The 19,081-nt window shown below is 36.4% G+C and overlaps 3 protein-coding genes across 8 annotated transcripts; 2 read left to right on the forward strand and 1 right to left on the reverse strand.

Moving 5' to 3' along the window:
• The first annotated feature begins 2,360 nt into the window (after positions 1 to 2,360).
• On the forward strand, positions 2,361 to 8,419 carry LOC121775942 (BAG-associated GRAM protein 1-like). Of its 3 annotated transcripts, XM_042173045.1 has the most exons (18): positions 2,361 to 2,841; positions 3,756 to 3,803; positions 3,945 to 4,042; positions 4,274 to 4,349; positions 4,598 to 4,726; positions 4,825 to 4,871; positions 5,340 to 5,460; positions 5,612 to 5,728; positions 5,908 to 5,937; positions 6,118 to 6,217; positions 6,418 to 6,524; positions 6,895 to 7,038; positions 7,159 to 7,263; positions 7,441 to 7,587; positions 7,664 to 7,717; positions 7,845 to 7,908; positions 8,043 to 8,104; positions 8,198 to 8,419. In XM_042173045.1, exons 1-18 carry the CDS (start codon positions 2,638 to 2,640, stop codon positions 8,315 to 8,317), a joined length of 1,773 nt encoding a protein of 590 aa, XP_042028979.1. In that variant the 5' UTR covers positions 2,361 to 2,637; the 3' UTR covers positions 8,318 to 8,419. The 3 variants fall into 3 exon arrangements, 2 of the variants coding, with proteins under 2 accessions (XP_042028979.1, XP_042028980.1); XR_006045212.1 differs by lacking the exon at positions 8,198 to 8,419 and having other exon boundaries at positions 2,362 to 2,841; positions 7,441 to 7,573; positions 8,043 to 8,073; XM_042173046.1 differs by lacking the exon at positions 2,361 to 2,841 and having other exon boundaries at positions 3,779 to 3,803; positions 3,928 to 4,042.
• Positions 8,420 to 8,975: 556 nt separating this feature from the next.
• LOC121777445 (disease resistance protein RGA2-like) lies at positions 8,976 to 13,421 on the forward strand. Of its 4 annotated transcripts, none has more exons than XR_006045507.1 (3): positions 8,976 to 12,411; positions 12,953 to 13,046; positions 13,138 to 13,421. XR_006045507.1 is itself a non-coding variant. In XM_042174708.1 (2 exons), exon 1 carries the CDS (start codon positions 9,110 to 9,112, stop codon positions 12,377 to 12,379), a length of 3,270 nt encoding a protein of 1,089 aa, XP_042030642.1. In that variant the 5' UTR covers positions 8,976 to 9,109; the 3' UTR covers positions 12,380 to 12,411; positions 12,953 to 13,421. The 4 variants fall into 4 exon arrangements, 1 of the variants encoding a protein (XP_042030642.1); XR_006045505.1 differs by having other exon boundaries at positions 13,157 to 13,421; XR_006045506.1 differs by having other exon boundaries at positions 13,161 to 13,421.
• Positions 13,422 to 13,643: 222 nt separating this feature from the next.
• LOC121777446 (selenoprotein F-like) lies at positions 13,644 to 16,320 on the reverse strand. Its single transcript, XM_042174709.1, has 4 exons — positions 16,026 to 16,320; positions 14,643 to 14,701; positions 14,049 to 14,230; positions 13,644 to 13,912 (listed from the first exon to the last, which is right to left on the reverse strand). Exons 1-4 carry the CDS (start codon positions 16,189 to 16,191, stop codon positions 13,840 to 13,842), a joined length of 480 nt encoding a protein of 159 aa, XP_042030643.1. The 5' UTR covers positions 16,192 to 16,320; the 3' UTR covers positions 13,644 to 13,839.
• Between the last annotated feature and the right edge of the window lie 2,761 nt (positions 16,321 to 19,081).

A 19,081-nucleotide genomic window follows, 5' to 3' on the forward strand; every position in this document is an offset into this window, starting at 1 on the left:
ATGATCCCAAAATCAGTTACATAAAACCTAAATGGTATGATTATTACATGCCAAACCTCCTGTTTTGAAGGGTTACCATCACTTATATTTTTCAAAATAATAAAGTTTTTGGGTAAAAAAGCATGTGTACTCAACAGAAAAACATTATTTACATAAAACCTAAATGGTATGATTATTACATGCCAAACCTCCTGTTTTGAAGGGTTACCATCACTTATATTTTTCAAAATAATAAAGTTTTTGGGTAAAAAAGCATGTGTACTCAACAGAAAAACAAAATAAATAAGTATTTGTATTGATTAAAAGTCTTTGACAGTGACCAACGGGTCGTAGCGCAGTTGACAGCCCAGAGCTATGATGACCTTGGGGCGAGTTCAAACCCCGCCATCCATTAGGAGACTTTCAGTCTTAATCTATAAACCCGGTTGACTAGGATTAGTCGGATTCCGCCAAATTAAGACGAGTTCAATATTACTAGTACTATATAATTATATCTCTGACACTATTAAATGTAGTAGAATATATAATTATTCAAATAAATATATTTCACCTATGGTAAGCTTAAAAATATTAAAAAGGAAATATTTTTTTGAGAATAAAATTAATGCCAAAGATATACCATACTAAAGTTTAAGATTTGAGAAATGCCTCTTGAATTTTTGAATTAAAGGAAATGAGTTTAAACCTTTTCATCTATATGGGCCTACATAGATAATTGGGCCTTCTCGAATCAAGTCCATTAGCTGATATCACTTTTCATTGACTACTTTCATTCCCTCTTAATACTATAATCGACTGATTTTCAAAAGTTTTAATTTTAATTATAACTGATCAATTCTCAATATATATTATTAAATAGTTAACAAATTTTATACTTTCAGAATGAATAATAAATTATAAATACTTATGAATTACTAGGCTCTAGTTGTGAATTAGTAAACACTATAGGTGGATTACTAAAAATCATAATTAAAAACTGATTAATCTCATAATCACCTACTATACTAATTAAGGCTCTAGTTACGTGATAAACTGAAAGATAAGATCGATGGAAAATTGTTATTAGGACCACTAATTTAAATTTTATTAATTGACTTTGAATTCCTTCTTATTAGTAAGGTAGCCAACTTTTTTTATTTTTCGTAAGAGAATATAAAATATTCTTTCTATCAACATTGAATTTTCACATTGCCGTTTGAGTACTGGAAATTGATCCTTTCCACCATCCACTTAATTTCTTGTAATATGATATTTAATCGGTCAAAACTTGGCAACATCAAAAAAATAATGATCATATATTTGTAGTCTTCGATAGAGATATCATGGAAAAATTTACAATGATTTCGTATAAACGAACGACTAAAAGATCTCCTTTTCCATATTCATCCAAGATTGATAATTTTTTTACATATAATACGAACACATACAAAATTAATGAGTTAGTATCAAATCTTATGTGCAAGTTCCTTATTGGATCGACCCGATAAACACATGATAATTTTGGGTTAAGTCATTTCCTTTTTTAAAAATCAAGTAGTACATTTTATCTCTACATTTAGATTAGATCTTTTCAATTATCTACTTATCTAACAATGTATTAAATTAACTCACTAAATATCCATTCATTAATACTCCCTCCATCCCCAAAGAATATGCACTTTTGGGTCGACATGAGTTTTAATGTAAAATTGGTAAAGTAAGAGAGAAGTAGAGATAAAAAGTAATTAAAGTATTGTTAGTGGAGAATGAGTCTCACCTCGTTAGAGAGAAAAGACTTTCTCAAATTAGAAAGTGCATATTCTTGTGGGACGGACTAAAAGGGAAATAGTGCATATTCTTGTGGGAAGAAGAGAGTATGTATATTTAAAAAATGATTCTAAATTGCGATATAGTAACAAACAAAACATTACTAGTATATTATTGACTCATTCAATCCACAATTATCAATTCATGGATCTGTTATTGTATCATCGGGTCATATCTTTTATAACATACCTCAACCGTTTCATGTAGTTGTCAAATTCGTGTCATAATCATGTTGGTATCATGGCAAAACGAATAAGAACGTGTTGTGTGCGAGTATGTTTCATATTCATATTCATATTCCTATTCTAGTCCGACGGGTCATTACGAGCTTAACATGATAACAACCCAATCCACATTAATTATCACTCCCACTTGAATTGTCAGTCAATTCATAATTTCTTGCCATTAATTTTTCTTTTTTGTTTGTCGGCCAATATTTTTTTTATTAATTAAATTTTTCAGCCTAATTTTTATTACTATTATGTTTTTAAAACTTGAATAGAGACAATTAATGGCTGCAGGATTGAGAAACTAATTAATTATCCAATTGCAAAAATTTCCCAATAGTTTAGTAGTTTCTCCGTTGCCTCATTTCCCCAACAGTTTAGTATAGTTTTCTTCGTTGCCTCGTTTTCTCCCTCAATTCGTTGACTGTTTCTCTCTATACGTACACAAACACAACCTCCGTCTCTATATATCATGCACGCAAATCACACACACTGAGCGTGTCACTGCGTGTTTGATTCCCGCATCCAACCCTGCGGAATCCTTTGATTCTGCTGTTTTTTCCTTCTCACGCCGTCTGCTGCGGTTAAAATAAGGGGCGAATTCATGGGGGCGACGATGGTGATGGAGACGGCGATGGAGCTTCTGCTGCCGTCGTGGTGGGAGGTACAAGTCACGGTGGCGGCGGCGGCGTTCGTCGTGGTTGCCTACTGGTTCTTCTCCGCCGGCGCTGAAGGTGTCGGCGGCGATGATCGGGGATTCGTGGAAGGCTCCGGAGGCGGCGCGGATATGATTGAGGATAGGGAAAAGGTCATTTCTGCATTTATTGTGCCGAATTGGATTCGTTTTTCAGTGTGATTTCCGGTTTATTTGGGGCCTGGGTTGACGAATTTGTGGTATTGCGATCAATTGATTTTTGGTGTGATTGGTGGCGCACAAATGATTGTTGGTGGAGTGAAAGGGCAGTTCGGTTATTGAACTGCTGAATTTGTGGAAATTGAGATGCAATTTTGTGTGTTTTCCTTCTTTCTTACTATAATTAATTGACCGAATTGCGTGTATTGTGTTGATTGGAAATGGCTGTTATTTTTTTACTTTCTTATAGTTGTATCATTGTATGCTTCTACTTTTGAATTCGGTTGATCATTGCAGAAGCTGTTGCTGTAAATTACTTATGATTAGAATGGAATTTGGTGCTTTCTTATAGCCATTCCTGGACTTCTGTTACTCATTTCTAATAGTAGATAGATACAGTTCTGCGTTGGTTAATCTATCCACGGTTAGATATGTTGATTGACTAATGCGAGTCACTTTCATAATGAAGAGTTCTTGTGATCTTCATTGGTTACCTTGTTGATTTGAATGAATTCATGGATGACACTGTTGAAATTTTGGACTCATTATTTTTATAGAAGAAATTGGCACTATACTTATTTCTTACACTTTTTAATGTCGTACAATAGATTTAAGATCATTGAAAGTAATTCAGAAAAAACGTTGTTTGTATAGTTGGTAATTGGACCCTGGCTAGTAAATGACGTTCCTGTTTTTGGGTATTAAGTGGAAGTTTTGACACTTTGGAGTTCTCATAAATGTGATTGTTATTTGCTTGGTTACTGGGACCTTTGTATATTCTTTTTGCTATATTCTTTTACATCGTATATTATGTATTCTTGAAGTATTTTCCCAGTTGCTTGACATGCAGTTCTTCACTTCTTTTACAGATGCTGTTTAAAGGGGATTCTCAAACTAATTCAGCATACTTAATTAAGGTACCTTTCATTGTAGTCTAAGTGGTGTCTGTTTTAGTTGCTATTATGTAAGCAGTTCTTCATTCTTCTGGACTGAACCGTAAATACACCAACCATGTTCTTGAACTTTGTTATCATATTATAGGACACCCTTCTTTTCAGGTAGAGCTGTTAGCAGCCAAGAATCTAATTGGGGCAAATTTAAATGGCACATCAGATCCCTATGTAATTATTACTTGTGGCTCGGAAAAGCGCTTCAGGTGATTTCATAATTTATCTTAATTGGCACCTTTAGCATCCTATTTATTGGACAAGACAAATTTTGGTGTCCTGCTTCCCACAAGTCTTTATTTATTTATGGAGAAATGTGATATTCTGTAGAGATCTGGAATAATGTAGGTAGAGTGTGAGCTTCTTTTAAGGGTTTTTATAGTTTATGAGAAATTGTCTAAGATAAGTATATATAAGATTTAAGTTCGTGTCCTTTTCAGTTCTATGGTCCCTGGCTCAAGAAATCCCATGTGGGGGGAGGAGTTCAATTTTTCTGTTGATGAGCTTCCTGTTGAGGTATTTGTTTCCTGTGGCAACTTGGATCGTAGAAGTCAAGCTATTTATCAGAAATCGTAGTGCTCTAACAAATGTTACTTATGCTACTCTTGTCTTCTTTGGTTTGTCAAACATTTGTGATCTTATGAACCTTGAAACATTAAACAAGTACTCCTTGTTTTGTATCGTCACAACATGTAACATTGGCTGTTTCTTTCCTTTTAGGTTACTCTTTGTGGTACTAATTCTTTTATATAATCCATTGGCAGATAAATGTGACGATTTATGATTGGGATATAATTTGGAAAAGTGCAGTTCTTGGAAAGGTAATAATCCGAGTTGAACAGGAAGGTCAAACTGGTGCTGTATGGTATACATTGGACAGTCCATCTGGGCAGGTAATAAGCCTTTAGGACATATTTCTTTGCAAGTTTAGTGGGTTCCCTCTTCTCTTATCGGCTGCTGATATTGAAAAGGTTTTTTGTTTGCTTCTCAGGTCTGCCTACATATCAAAACCCTCAAACTCCAGATGAATTCTTCCAGGTATGGTTTTTGCACAATACCTCTCCTTTCTAGTTTTGGCACATTGTCTCAGTCTGCTGAGTATATGCAGCATTGTTGTTAATGTGAAGGTTGTGCTCTCTTTGTGATTGTCTTCATGAAGCTAGATTTGCTTCCTCTAGCTTGAAGTTTACAAATTTTTTGAAGATTGCAGATGCAAATTTCCTTTATTTTCTATTGAAAACATGTTTTGTATTCTGTCATAATCTTGACTTGATGTTGAATTTAGCTTAACTCTTTATTGTCCTGAATATCCATATAACTAATTTTCTTACTAAGGCTCTTTATTTTCTTCTCATTAATGATCTGAAAAATTGCAATTCAAGACGAATCTGAAAGGTTTTAACTTTAAATATCACACTTTTGAAAACCCTAATCCTCGTGCCATACAAAGTTATCTGTAAATTATTTCGTTAAGGTACCGAAATTGTTTGATTTACTCCGTGGCAGGGTTTTGAATGGCTATGCTGGTACTAATCCTCGAAGAAGGCCTTTGGATAAGCAAGGGCCTACAGTTGTTCATCAAAAACCTGGACCACTGCAAACAATTTTTAATCTTCTCCCTGATGAGGTATTGTTCCCTGCATGTGACAGCCATGATTAGATCTAAGATATTCTTATTGATGCCTTCTCTCCTTTTGTTTTGAGTGTTTAAGAGCTTGAATATTTTTGGACAAGTAGAGAAAATTTTAGTGGCTGAAATCAGTTATGCTATTTGTCAGATTGTGGAACATAGCTATTCTTGTGCACTTGAGAGATCATTCTTGTATCATGGTCGGATGTATGTATCAGCATGGCACATCTGCTTCCATTCGAATGTTTTCTCCAAGCAAATGAAGGTAAATTTCTCTTTTCTCTTGTTTAGATGCGTAGAATTTTGTCTGTACAACAGTTTGTTTGTGAGGCATCTCCTTGGAAATGTGGCTGTGGGTGTACTTCTAACTCTGGTCACAGAAAAGTTTTATGTTAATCTATCTTCATGCCTTGCTGCTTGATGATTGTTTTTGTGTTTTCGTAGGTAATGGTACCATTCGGAGACATAGATGAGGTACCATGCCCTTTATCTTCCTTGCTGACTTATCTAAATCTTTTTTTCTCTCTCTAATGATGGTTCACTTCTAGCCCCATAGAACCGGGTTTAGTTTTTAGTCCCATAAAATATAAAATGCAACAAACTGAAGTCTGTAGTATGACTGAATGGATCCATTTGGTTGGTTTTCCATCTCAGATAAAGAGGAGCCAGCATGCATTTATAAATCCAGCTATTACAATAATTCTTCGGATGGGTGCTGGGGGGCATGGCGTGCCTCCTTTGGGAAATCCTGATGGTTAGTGTTATTCTTCCTATCTGATCATCTACGGACCTAGTATCTTTTACCACGTCTAGTGTTTGAGAAGATCAAAGAACACTTCCATTTTATCTCCATAATAAAACTTATAATCTTCCCTTGCATGCCATACTCACATGGAAAAGAAATTAATGTCTCTCCTGAAGCTCATATCAGCATGTGATCCACTCTTCTTTCAGGTAGAGTTAGATACAAATTTGCATCTTTCTGGAACAGAAATCATGCGTTGAGAGGATTGCAGCGTGCAGTAAAGAACTATCATGACATGCTAGAAGCTGAGAAGAAGGTTCAATTTCAAGCTCTGTTACATTTCCGTGTATACTGCAGATATTGGAGAAGTAAAAGTTGTTGTACTAGAACTTTTGCTCGACAAAATGATAATATGCCAACAAATAGCCTCTTGTCTCAAGAGTGTTTCTTGATATATCCTAACGTCCTTATACATCAGAACTGTATTGCTTGATTTCCGTTTGGCTTCGATAATTACAGAAATATATAATATCCACCTGTCACTCAGTGTGCTCATGAAATATGCTTTTCAAATCCAAAAGTCCTGACCTAGGAACTGAAAAAGAATTCTCTTCACTCCGAAGCCAAGCATCTGGTGTTTATGCAAACAGATTTTGTAACTCTTCTATTGGTCTTTGTGTACACAGGAAAAGGAACAGTCTGCGTTGCGTGCACATAGCAGCTCTATCAAAGGCAGCAATAGGCAATCTAAGATTTCCGAGCAGAGTGTGGCGAAGACTGAAAAGTCACAGCCATTCATCAAGGAGGAAGTGCTCTCTGAAATTTACAATGTAGTTTTACACTATCAGTTCTCTTTCTTTCTTTCTTTCTTTCTTCTTTCATATCTTTCCGTGTGGTTTTACAGGATGTGCATTTATTCTGTATTCTCTCTTCTCTGCGTCATATTGCAGGATGTTTTCCCCTGCACCGCAGAACAATTTTTCAAGCTTTTGTTAGATGATGATTCAACCTATACAAATGAGTATCGTACTATCCGCAAGGATTCTAATCTTGTTGTAAGTAACTTATTCTCATTGGCTCACATAACACTTTTTATGGATAAATGTTAACCACAAATGAGGCAATAGTATTGCATTTAAAATAAATGTCCCAATTCCAGTACTGTTTCCATTCATTCAGAAATATGTGTTCTCTGTATTATTGCCTTGAGCTACCTGCTATGCTTCCTTCAGATGGGTCAGTGGCATTCTGCTGATGAATATGACGGTCAAGTCAGAGAAATTACTTTTAGATCTGTGTGCAATAGTCCGATGTGTCCTCCCGATACAGCAATGACGGAATGGCAACACGCTGTTTTATCTGCAGGCAAGAAAATACTGGTGCATACTTAAATCTCAAAATGATATAGTCATTGTGTAATTTGTCGGCATTAATATCGTTATATTTTGTATTCAGGTGTTTGAGACCGTACAACAGGCACATGACGTACCATTTGGGTCATACTTTGAGGTAAGCTCTATCAGTTGCTGGTTTTGCATTTCTAGAAAGAGATAAACGAAGAAAATATTGCGATGATGCCAAAAGTTACCCCTTACTCTTTTCCGATCTTATTCTGATTGCCCGTCTTTTGCTTCAGATTCACTGTAGATGGTCGTTAGAGTCTAATTCCGAGTCTTCATGCACCATTAATATTAGAGTTGGTAAGTGCCCACTTTCATTCTGGCCTAGAGTTGAAATATGGACTCTTTTGCGTTCTTTTAATCTCGAACCATTTAGATCGCCTAAGTTAATTTACGCAATTCATGTAATTTTATAACACGCGATGCCTTTCCAGGTGCTCATTTCAAGAAATGGTGTGTGATGCAATCCAAGATCAAATCAGGCGCGATTAACGAGGTATGTTTTTGATTATCCGTCGTTTATGTGGTGTGGTGTCCGTTGAGTTTTAAGTCATAGTTTCTGAAGTGGTTGCCGATCATATCTGTGCAGTATAAGAAAGAGGTGGATATGATGCTGGATGTAGCGCGATCATATATCCAGTCGAAGACTTCGTCTAGCAAGACGGAGACTACACCACCACCTCCGGCTGTTGTTCAAGAAAGTAGATAAAATTGTGGTACAAATAGAGTAGTGACAGGAGAATTGTAATCAATATCTTAAAATTTGTTTGTATAGGAGTAATATTTATAATGAGAAAAATATTTATGCTTATAACTACTTCTAATTTATATTTATCTTTTTTTTATAAAGAAATTTATCATCTTTTATTTTTGCTTATGATACCCTCTTTTAATCATGTGGAAATCAAGATTTGGTTCCATAAATGTCTGAACTTGGCAATGTATGGGAAGATTTATATAAGCAATCCATTATAAAGATCTATGAGACAAAAATCTCACAAAACTTGCTATTAATCGATCAAATCAACTCTTTTCCCACAAAGATGAGATGATAGGATGCTAATATATTATAAACTGAAAAACAAGTCCAAAAAAATCAAAAGGCTGAGAAAGGTTTTTGAAAGAATTGAATATGGAATTATACAGTCATTGGAATGATACCTTGAAAATAAAATCATTCGTCACAATTACAATATTTCGATCACTTTTTTTTCTCATCTAACTTACTAATTTCTCATTAAAATACATATATTCACTATTAAAACTATTGGTAGTAGAGTAGTGGAAAGATGAAGTATTATTTAGTGCGTAACCACAATTTAAGTCAAAACTAGTGGCTAATCAAGGATTGTGGCAGGCTCACTTGATTAATTAAAAGAATAGGGTGGGTGAGTATAATATTTTAAGAGGTAGAGTGTTTGAATAGTCATCCTGCCACAAGTTAAGAATTACAAGCATTCATCTTCGAAAGAAAAAAATTTGAAACTTCGTGTTAAAAACCATGGATGGAGGTGCTGCCATCGAAGTTCTTGTCCAAAACCTGATCAACGCTTTAAGGGAAGAGTACTCTCTACTTCGAGGTCTCGATGAAGACGCGCAAACGCTGCAGAGGACTTTGATCGTGATCATGGCCTACTTGAGTGATGCAGAGAAGAAATTCATCACTCAAGATGCTGTCAAGATCTGGTTGAGGGAGCTCGAAGCTCTGGCTTTCGATGCTGATAATGTCTTGGACAAACTCAGCTATCATCTTCTCAGCAAAAAAGTGAAGAAAATGAAGACACCCACAGCCAAGGATAAGGTACTGTCATGCTTCTCTTCCTTTAGTCGCGTTTCACGTCGGCATAATATGGCTAATACAATCAAACAAATCAACGCGGAATTTGAGTCTATGAACAAAAGAGCAGCAGATCTTGGCCTTCAAAGCATGATTGTGAATGCACCTGATGTTGCTGTTGTTTCCTTTGAGACTGATTCGTTGAGTCTTGATCCCATCTTTATTGGAAGAGATGATGATGTGCCTAAACTAGTTGACATGCTCACCCCGATCCACCAAGATCGGATCTTTTCCATGGTTGCTCTTGTTGGAATGGGGGGTGTGGGGAAGACTACATTGACTAGGAAAGTCTTTAATCATGAAAGGGTAAAGGCTCGATTCGGATCACTTATTTGGGTTCATGTTTCTCAAACTTTTGATCCAATCACTCTTTTCAACAAAATCTATTCAACGTTGGCTTCAAATACAGTTGACAGGATTGAGATCAAGGAAGTTATCTTGAAAAGGCTTCAAGAAGTTCTGAAGTCTAAAACTTATCTTCTTGTTCTTGATGATGTATGGAATGAAGATGTTACAAAGTGGGAAGATTTTATAAATTCCATTTCAGGAGTTACTTCTACCAAAGGGAATGGCATGATCATCACTACCCGGAGTCAGAAGGTTTCTTCAATTGTGAACTCACTCGAATATGCTTTGAGTGGCTTATCAGACCATGATTGTTGGTCCATAATCAAAGCAAAAGCTGCTTTTGATGGAAATGGAGAAGTTGCATCAAGATTTGAGATTATTGGAAGAAAGATTGCAGAAAGATGTGGGGGTTTGGCCTTAGCTGCCAATGTAGTCGGGGGTGTGCTTCGCTACAAGTCCGAAGAAGAGTGGCGCTTAATCGCTGAAAATTGGCTTTCAGATGGCGAAGGAGGTGAAAATATTTCAAGAATATTGAAACTCAGCTATGATCATTTGTCTTCGCCATCACTCAAGAAGTGCTTCGCGTATTGTTCAGTTTTCCCCAAAGGTTACGTTGGGATGAAGCAAGAGCTGATCGAACTATGGATGGCAGAAGGGTTTCTTCAACAAAACCAAATCGATGATATGGAATCTGTGGGAAACATGTTTTTTAATGTGTTTCTACAGATGTCTCTGTTGCAAGGTGCAAGCAAAGATGATTATGGAAATGTGGAACATTTTGTGATGCATGATCTTGTGCATGATCTTGCATCTTCTGTTTTATCTAATAATGCAAATGGCAGCACCATAGTTCGATACATGTTTCTCGAGAAAGAGTCGATTCCTATTCCAAAAGAAGTGGCCAAGCATGTGCGTACATTATTCTTAAAAGGCGGAACTTCTGCTACCATGTTCCTAAACTTCAAATGTTTGCATAATCTAACACTTGATTATACCGATCTACCCAATTCGATTAGGGAGTTGATACATTTGAGAAATCTTAATGTTTCGTATACAGGAGAGTTGCCGGATTGGATTGGTGAACTCCATCACTTGCAAACTTTAAGAACAGAATCATGGAAACTCCCGAATACGTTGAAGTACTTGATTAACTTGAGGCATCTTTATATCAGGCAGTATGCAGAGTTGCCTACGGAGATTGGGAGATTAACTAGTCTCCAAACACTACCTTACTTCACAGTGGGCGAAGACAAGGGCTATCGAATTAAAGAACTTGGAAGTTTGAAGAATCTCAAAGGAACACTAGGGATTCAGCATCTTGAAAGGGTGCCTGACAAAGAAGAGGCTTTGGAAGCAAATATATGTCAGAAGCCGAACTTATATGAGTTGGTGCTTGAATGGAGTGATGGCAGAGAAGATGAAAGAAATGATGAAAGTGTGTTGGAAGGTCTCCAACCTCATATAAATCTTAAGAAGTTGAAGATTTATGGATTCAAAGGTAAAATATTTCCAACATGGGCTGCGAAGATGGCCGTGCGGGATGGGCTTCAACGCTCTTGGGTACCACTTGACAATGTGATTGAGATAAGACTGTATAGATGCTCAGAGATTGAGGAAATCCCCGCGATGGAGCACTTAGCTAATCTTAGATCTCTTACTTTGTGGGAATTGAAGAAGGTGAGGCTCATAAATTCCTCATTTGGTAATTTAAAGTCCCTCAGAATAGAAAAGTTTGAGGCATTGGAATGTCTAGGAGAAGAGCTATTCTATAACAATCACAATCTCTCAAAGCTGAGGATTAAGAAGTGTTCTGTGTTGAGAGAATTACCGGATGGATTAAACACACTCGAATCTCTGGAGGAGTTGATCATCATGGATTGTCCAAAGCTGAAGTCGATTGGGAGTCCAAGTGTCGTGGCAGGACAGGGCCAAGGAATCCTCAGTTGGGTGCGCATCATAGGATGCGAAGAGCTGGTGGAATTTCCTCGTCAAATGCTGGAGTCGTGGGCGCCAACAATGGCGACTCTCGACCTGGAGGGACTAAGGAGCCTTGAGAATCTACCAATGCTGATTGACTGCCTCGCTAAATCAAATCATCTGAAAAGAATGAGAATCGCTGGCGTTCCTAATTTTAAGGCTACCGGTAGCGTTAAGAGGTGGGGTTTAGGCAGCTTGGAGAAGTTAAACATAGATGTGAGTGTGGAGTGGTCAAGGGAGAATAGTGGTGCCATTGAAGATGCTGTGGATGGAATGTTGCAAGGATGTTGCAACTCACTTTATGAGTTAATAGTGAGAGGGGTGGAAGATTGGGAGTGGCTGCCCCAATCAATTCAACATCTTACTGCTATTCAAAGGTTGGAATTGAAGAATGTAGGGGTGGAAGAATTGCCACAATGGTTTGAGAACCTCTCCTCTCTGTTTGAGTTATGTCTAGTTGGTTGCAACAAGTTGAGACGGCTGCCCTCTGTGGATGCGTTGAGGCGATTGAATCAGTTAGTGATTAAAGATTGCACTGAGCTAAGTATTGATCCGGAGTGGCGCGACCATCCCAATCTCACCATCTACGTCGATGGCCTCCACATTTGAATGTTGTTGATGACATCCCAAACAGAGGAGAGGTAGAACATAACAACCTAATATTTTAGATTAATGAATTGATGAGTTTTATCTTGTTTTCTTATCACTCTGATTGCCTTCAATTTCTAAGTTATTTTCAACTACTACTTTGTTCAGTTACTTGCCTTTGTGTTTGTGTTGATTTTTTAAAAAATTGTAGTATAACCTATATCTATTTAAAATAGTCTTGTTTCATTAAGCTAGTATGATTTCCCATTTAATTTGTGATTATTATGTACAAAAATATTATATTCTTGCCATCCCCAAAAAATAATCTAATTTTATTATTTTGGTCTGTCCAATGAAATTAGTCCAATTTCTATTTTGGGAAACTTTTCAGTCCTAACGCGAGTCACATTATCCACTAACTATTTTTTTCTTCTCTCTTAATACTTTACAAATTTCGCAGTAAAACCCGTGACGTCCCAAAATTCTCTGTTTGTAGAAGGTTAACCTTGATTTGCAAAGCTGTTATGTTCTTAACTGCATACTGACTTCAAAATAACTTTATGAAAGTTGATGATATATGGTTGGCTGAATCAGATTGCCTTTGAGAAAGAAAAAGGATGAGTAAACTTTGAGTTGAGTGGTGATTTGGAGAAGAAGATGGTTGCCTTGCAAACATGGCATTTCTGAGGTGTGCTATTATTGTTATTATTATTATTATTAGTATAGGAAATCATTGAACAGGGTTATGCATATACCACATATTTTGATGGATTAAACAGTTTTGAGTTTGTTTTGAAGCAAGGCGGCTCTGGTACGGGAGGAGTAGACTCGAAGTACCTCCGTGGATACTCTATTTCGAGCAACGCAGATTTCACTGTGCGATTTTTCATTCAAATAAGAAACAAGTTTGATCTTGCAGTTTGCGGATTCAGTCTTGTTGATTTTGATTTTGTAGTTTATGTGTACCGAATTTGCTTCATAATCCGTAGATACAACGTAGGGCATGGAGGATCGATGTTAAGAGACTTATAACACATTATTTGGAATGACGGGCTTCACAACATGTTTTTCGGTGTTTTTTAGTTGATGAGACGTTTCACCTCTAGCCTATGATTTATAACACATTATTTGGAATGATGGGCTTCACAACATGTTTTTCGGTGTTTTTTAGTTGATGAGACGTTTCACCTCAAAACAATAGGTTAGAGGTTTGAATTTAGTTGATGAGACGTTTCACCTCAAAACAATAGGTTAGAGGTTTGAATCACCGTTATCACGGAGTAAATGTGGAACTATTAATGATCATCTTTATAAGAAAATTTTTGTTTAACCTGAAGAAAAATAAATCTACATTGCATGATGTCATAGGTTAGGAATAGCAAGAGCCAGTTCAAAAACTTAATTACCATAAAACAATATTCACCAACACTCATAGCCGATGATATTCACCGGTTGTCGCCGTCAAACGTAGCAGTCGAGCATTAGGAATCCGAGGCCGGCTTAACTTTCTCCTTGAGGAATTGCAGAATGTGCTCTCGTTTCCAGTTATCAACTCTACATTACACCAACAAAAACCCATGTCAAGCACATAAACATATGCACGACGCCATAGACAGAATTGTGTGAATTTAAGATTTCATAACGAAACGAAAAGGAACCAACACAAGATCTCTTTGGGCAGTAAGCTCACCTAATGGTTTCCTTAGGCTGTGCGTCGTCATCCAACATGATCAACTTGGGTGGAGAATTGAAAGCGTATTGAACTTTGACCGAAGTGAATTTATCCTTCTCCTCCTCGATAAACCCAACTAGCTCGGGATAAAACACCAGTTTCCTCATGCACACCTCTAAAATCGCACCAGAATATATAACCTGCAAACACGTTACAATGAGACGGATTTGGACAAAGAAAGAGAATGTATATATGAATGTGAATTTGGACGAAGCTAGTCCATCTATTAAAAAGAATAGCAGTGTTGTCAAATCAGCTTCTAATGATGCACGTTAGCTTCAGATGTCCGGAATCATTTTACTCTCGAGTTATTAAGTAAACAACGTATACAAGTATAGGCTGTTGTATGTAGTATTTGCGAATCGGGCTAAAAAGAAGCTATGGTCAAAGTTTAGACTAAAGTTTAAGAATAAACCTTAATAATTTTGGAGCAAATTCTGACATCAAAATGCAATACTATAAACATGTCTAGAGCTCAGCGATCGCTAGCAGAAACCTATAACGCTTTCGGCTAACACATGGACATTCTTGTTGAAAATTAAATAGATGTACCTTGCTTGTGGCATCATCTGAATCCTCGGCACAACACTTCAGACAATCAGACACCAGCTCTGCAGTGAATTGAAAGTGGCGGATCGTAAATCATCAACATTAGTTCGGTACATGGTTGAAAATTTTGACACACATAACATTCTTAAATCGATAGTATTCTCAAACTGCAATTACTCTGTTGTAGCCTATAATCACATTGCAACTTTACAAGAGACGTAATATCTACAGATACGGAAAAAATACTACTCCCTCTGCAGCCCTGCCCCATAGACACGTTCATTTCTTTCACATCTAAAATAAAAATCCCTAAATTTCAAAATTGCTCGTGATTCGACACGACAAAATAAATTCCTTCCCAAGAGAGTTATCGTTAATCTGTTACTAAGTAAACACAAGGTTCTACAGAATTCAGTCGATCAGTTTATAATTTGTGAGTTACGCTCCCACCACAGTGTAGCTTATCCTACATTATTTTGTCTGTCCAATATGAAAGGCTCTGAGAAGCACATCAATAAGAGTGTGTATCAGCCATTTTCGGAAATTTAAACCTCCAAAAGATCTCCCAGTCCCCAAAAATACCAAACCAATCAACCAAAATTTGTTCACGTTTTACATTAACAAAATCCCAGAGATTAAAGAACGTAATTTTCAAAAGCCTCATCATACATTTAAAGCTCTAACACTAGGCCTATGTCACCCTAAAAAACCTTCAATATATCAATATAGAGCTACATCTAGATCAATTATTTATTCCAACACATTTACAACATTTGTACAATTCAATCTGCTATTTGTGCACTCGAACCTCCAAAACTTCTGCCTAGAATGAAGATTATGCACCACATTCTACACAAACATATATCATATCCATTTTTCTTCTTCATTATTATTTATTCAAATCTACTTCACTTCTTCATCCCATTCTATAAGCTCACCGGCATAACACCCTTGTCTCTTAAGTCTTACCCCAAAAGACCATATCCTTTCCAGCTTCCACTTCTTCCGGTTGCCACTTATTTATACATATAGCGAAGAATCATACACCATCTTCGCATCTATTCAAATTTATATCCCTCAAAGAGGCCAAATACAGCAACACAAGTACACTAACATGAATTCAACTCAAATAATCACAATCTGACATCCATATACATTGTCAAAAATGAAAACTTTTTCAAAGCTTTTCACTCATTCTTAGCTCAGAAATAACTCTACCAATTGAATTAATAAGCAATCATAATATTACTGAAGCATTCTACTAATCCCAAATTCTTACAAAAGGAGAGACAAAACAATCATTCTACAGAAAAATTAGATCAAGTAAAAGAAATAAAATCTCTTGAAAACCAAACCGCAAAAACTAAAATTATGAACAGAGCTCACCTTGATCTTTGATATATTCAGCAAATGTGTGACAATCGGAGCAAAGGGCGAGGCCAGTAAACCCTAGATTCTCACATTCTTTAGTGCTCAACTTCTGCTCTGCTTCACAAACAGAGAACAGCAAAATTAATGGAATTAATGCCATAACCAATTTCAAAGATCCCATTTTTATTTCGATTTTATGCGCAGAACTAAAATCGAAGTAATGATCTGCGAAGGGGTTTTGAAAAATTCAGAGCTTGAGGAAGACGGGCACAAGGGAAAGGTAAAGTCAAGATTTTTAATTTTATTTTATTTTTTGAGAAGAAAGTCAAGATTGTTACTCCTATTATCTTTTGTGAAAAAATACATATCATCATTGAATTAGAAATTAAATTAACCTAAAGTTTGTACTAGAAAATAAAGTTTTTTAATAAACGTAGAAGTAGTCAGTTGAAATTAAGTAATAAATGGCTTAAATTTAACATCAAACTAAAATGAAAGAAAACAATTTAGTTTGTAAAAATTAAAGTCATGCCCATGAATTTTATGATGAGCCGTTTAAAGTATTTGATGTGGATAATACTGGTTTGTAAAACAGATCAATTTCGCACGCAAGTTCAAATTAATTACCCAAATATTATCACTAACTGCAAGAATACAGCTTCGTGTGTAGTATTTTAGGTGTCGATCCACAGGGAAGGGAATGATTATTAAAACTTAACACTAAACAAAGCATAAAAAGGTTCGATTTTTGGTTTTGATGATTAATGACACTAAGTTAACAAACTAACTACGCAAGGATTTTAAACACGAGAAAAACAGGTCACTCCAAGTTGCTCCTTAGACTCGAATCATTCTACACATTTATCACACACAAATTTGGGATTAACTTATCAACCTAATCGCTTGCACTGAACATGTTTGCGACGTATAATTCACAGTCAGCTGAACACTTGTTCCATGAATTAATTTTCGAAGGCATTCAACTCCTGCGGAAGCGCGGGAATCTAACATCATCTACTATACGAGCTTACCTAATCCACTATCAAATTATCCTCTGAACAATTTTAATTTGATAGCATAACAATTGATTAATCCATCCATGTCTATGTTAAAGAGACAATAAACAAGGATTAGATATCTATCACAAAAGATGCCTCTAAAGTAATAGAATTACGCATTAAACACAATCAATGATATCAAACATGAGTTCAAAAGTGTAGAAGCATTCTAACGAGTCTAATTCACAACTTGGAGCAACAAATGAGCCTAGCCTTGATACATGATAAATTCACTGATTAAAACCGTAGAAGGCATGCTCTTTCGGAGTAGAATTGGATGGTGGAGTCGAATCGTCGGAGTGTCGGGTAGATTTTCCTCCTTCTCTTCTCTTCTTCCTTCTTCTCCGTTCTGTCTTTTTTTCTCTGTAAAATTCGTCTCTGCCCCCCCCGAAAAACGTCCTTTCCAGCCCCCTTTTGTTGACTTTTTTCTCTCTCTCTCTATTTATTTTCCTCCAAAAACTGCCAGCCACGTCCTTTTCTCTCTCCCTTTCCATCATGAAACTGCTGAAATTGCAGTTAGAATAAACTACCCGGCCGGGTAGAATTTTACAACTGAAAAATAACCCGGCCGGGTGGCCAATTTCTTGTACTTGCTGGAGTTTTCGCACCATTTTTCACCATCCGAGCTTCATTCCTTGTTTCACCATTCATTCCTCTTCCTACACCACAAAACATACTTTTGCAAGCATCAAACTATATAAATCATGTAAAGTTAGGGGAATAAAAATGTACAATTTGATTCACATCAAATACCCCCAAACTTATTTGCTTGCTCGTCCTCGAGCAAGATCACAATAAACACAAAACTTTAAAGCTCAGCTCACAAAAGTTTTTATAAGAGTGAATCACATATAGACATGAATGACAAAATCTAAACCTCCAACAATTCCAATCAAGAATTCTCACTCTCATGAACCATCACTTATCAACCTAGAACTTCAAGTCATAGTGCATTTCAAAGTAAGTCCAAACATGTGATCATACAACTCAAACCGTCATCATTGACTCATCAAGCATTACTTACCACATAGACTCGCGGATTTCAAATCAAACTTTTTTAACTCTACCAAGCTATTTACAAAACATCCACAAGCATCAACAACAAGGTCCAAGGTCTTAATTCAAGGTTGTAATGAGGCTAGGGATGAGGTAGGATAAATATGGATAGTGAGCTCAAAGGCTACACATTTGAGTGCCAAATTCTTCCCTCCTACAACTTCCTTCCAAAGATCAAACATCAAAATATTACAACCAACTCTCACTCCCCCAAACTTGAGATCTATTCTAGACAAGATTACATCAAACAAATATAGAAGTTCTATCTTTATTCCATCAAGCTTATTCTTTTTTCTTTTTTTTTTTTGTAAAGACCTCGACTTTTGCGAATTTGGAGGTCGTCTTTTTTTTCTTCTTCTTTTTTCTAAGAACTTCATTCTTTTCACATTCCATCAAGTCTAGAAAAGTCTACTCTTTACAGTTCACCACCCCCACACTCACCGCTCAAAACACCAAACTCAACTTGTATTTAGCACCCAAATAGTAGCAAGGTCAATTGATGAGGCTAAAATTAGGCTTATTTAAGTAGCTAAGTGTTTGGCTAAGTGTTTACACAAAGAATAGGGAATTAAGCTCAAAGTGGCTTCTAGGGGATCATTTGATGGACTAGGCATGTGATCATTTGGCCATAGAGTTCATCCTAGTGCCTTATCCTCCCATATCGTTGACACAAATGAATACAAGCACGCAACTCGATAAAGCAAATCAATTCAAGATAATTTCCACAAGACATATGACTTTCATACTCTCCTCAACTCAAGAAATCGGATGTAGTCACAACATGCTCTTTCAAATAAATTCATGCACAAATTCTATCCATCCTAAGCTTCAAAGATCAAGAAAGATCAAGCAAGATTTCCTAACCAGAAAGCCGAAGATAAAGCATGCATCCGTCAACTACATAGATTCAAAACATCTTTATGAAGCAAAACACCCAAAAACAAACATCACAAATCA

The sequence above is a fragment of the Salvia splendens genome, chromosome 18 (genome assembly GCF_004379255.2).
Source record: "Salvia splendens isolate huo1 chromosome 18, SspV2, whole genome shotgun sequence".
Taxonomy (NCBI): Eukaryota; Viridiplantae; Streptophyta; class Magnoliopsida; order Lamiales; family Lamiaceae; genus Salvia; species Salvia splendens.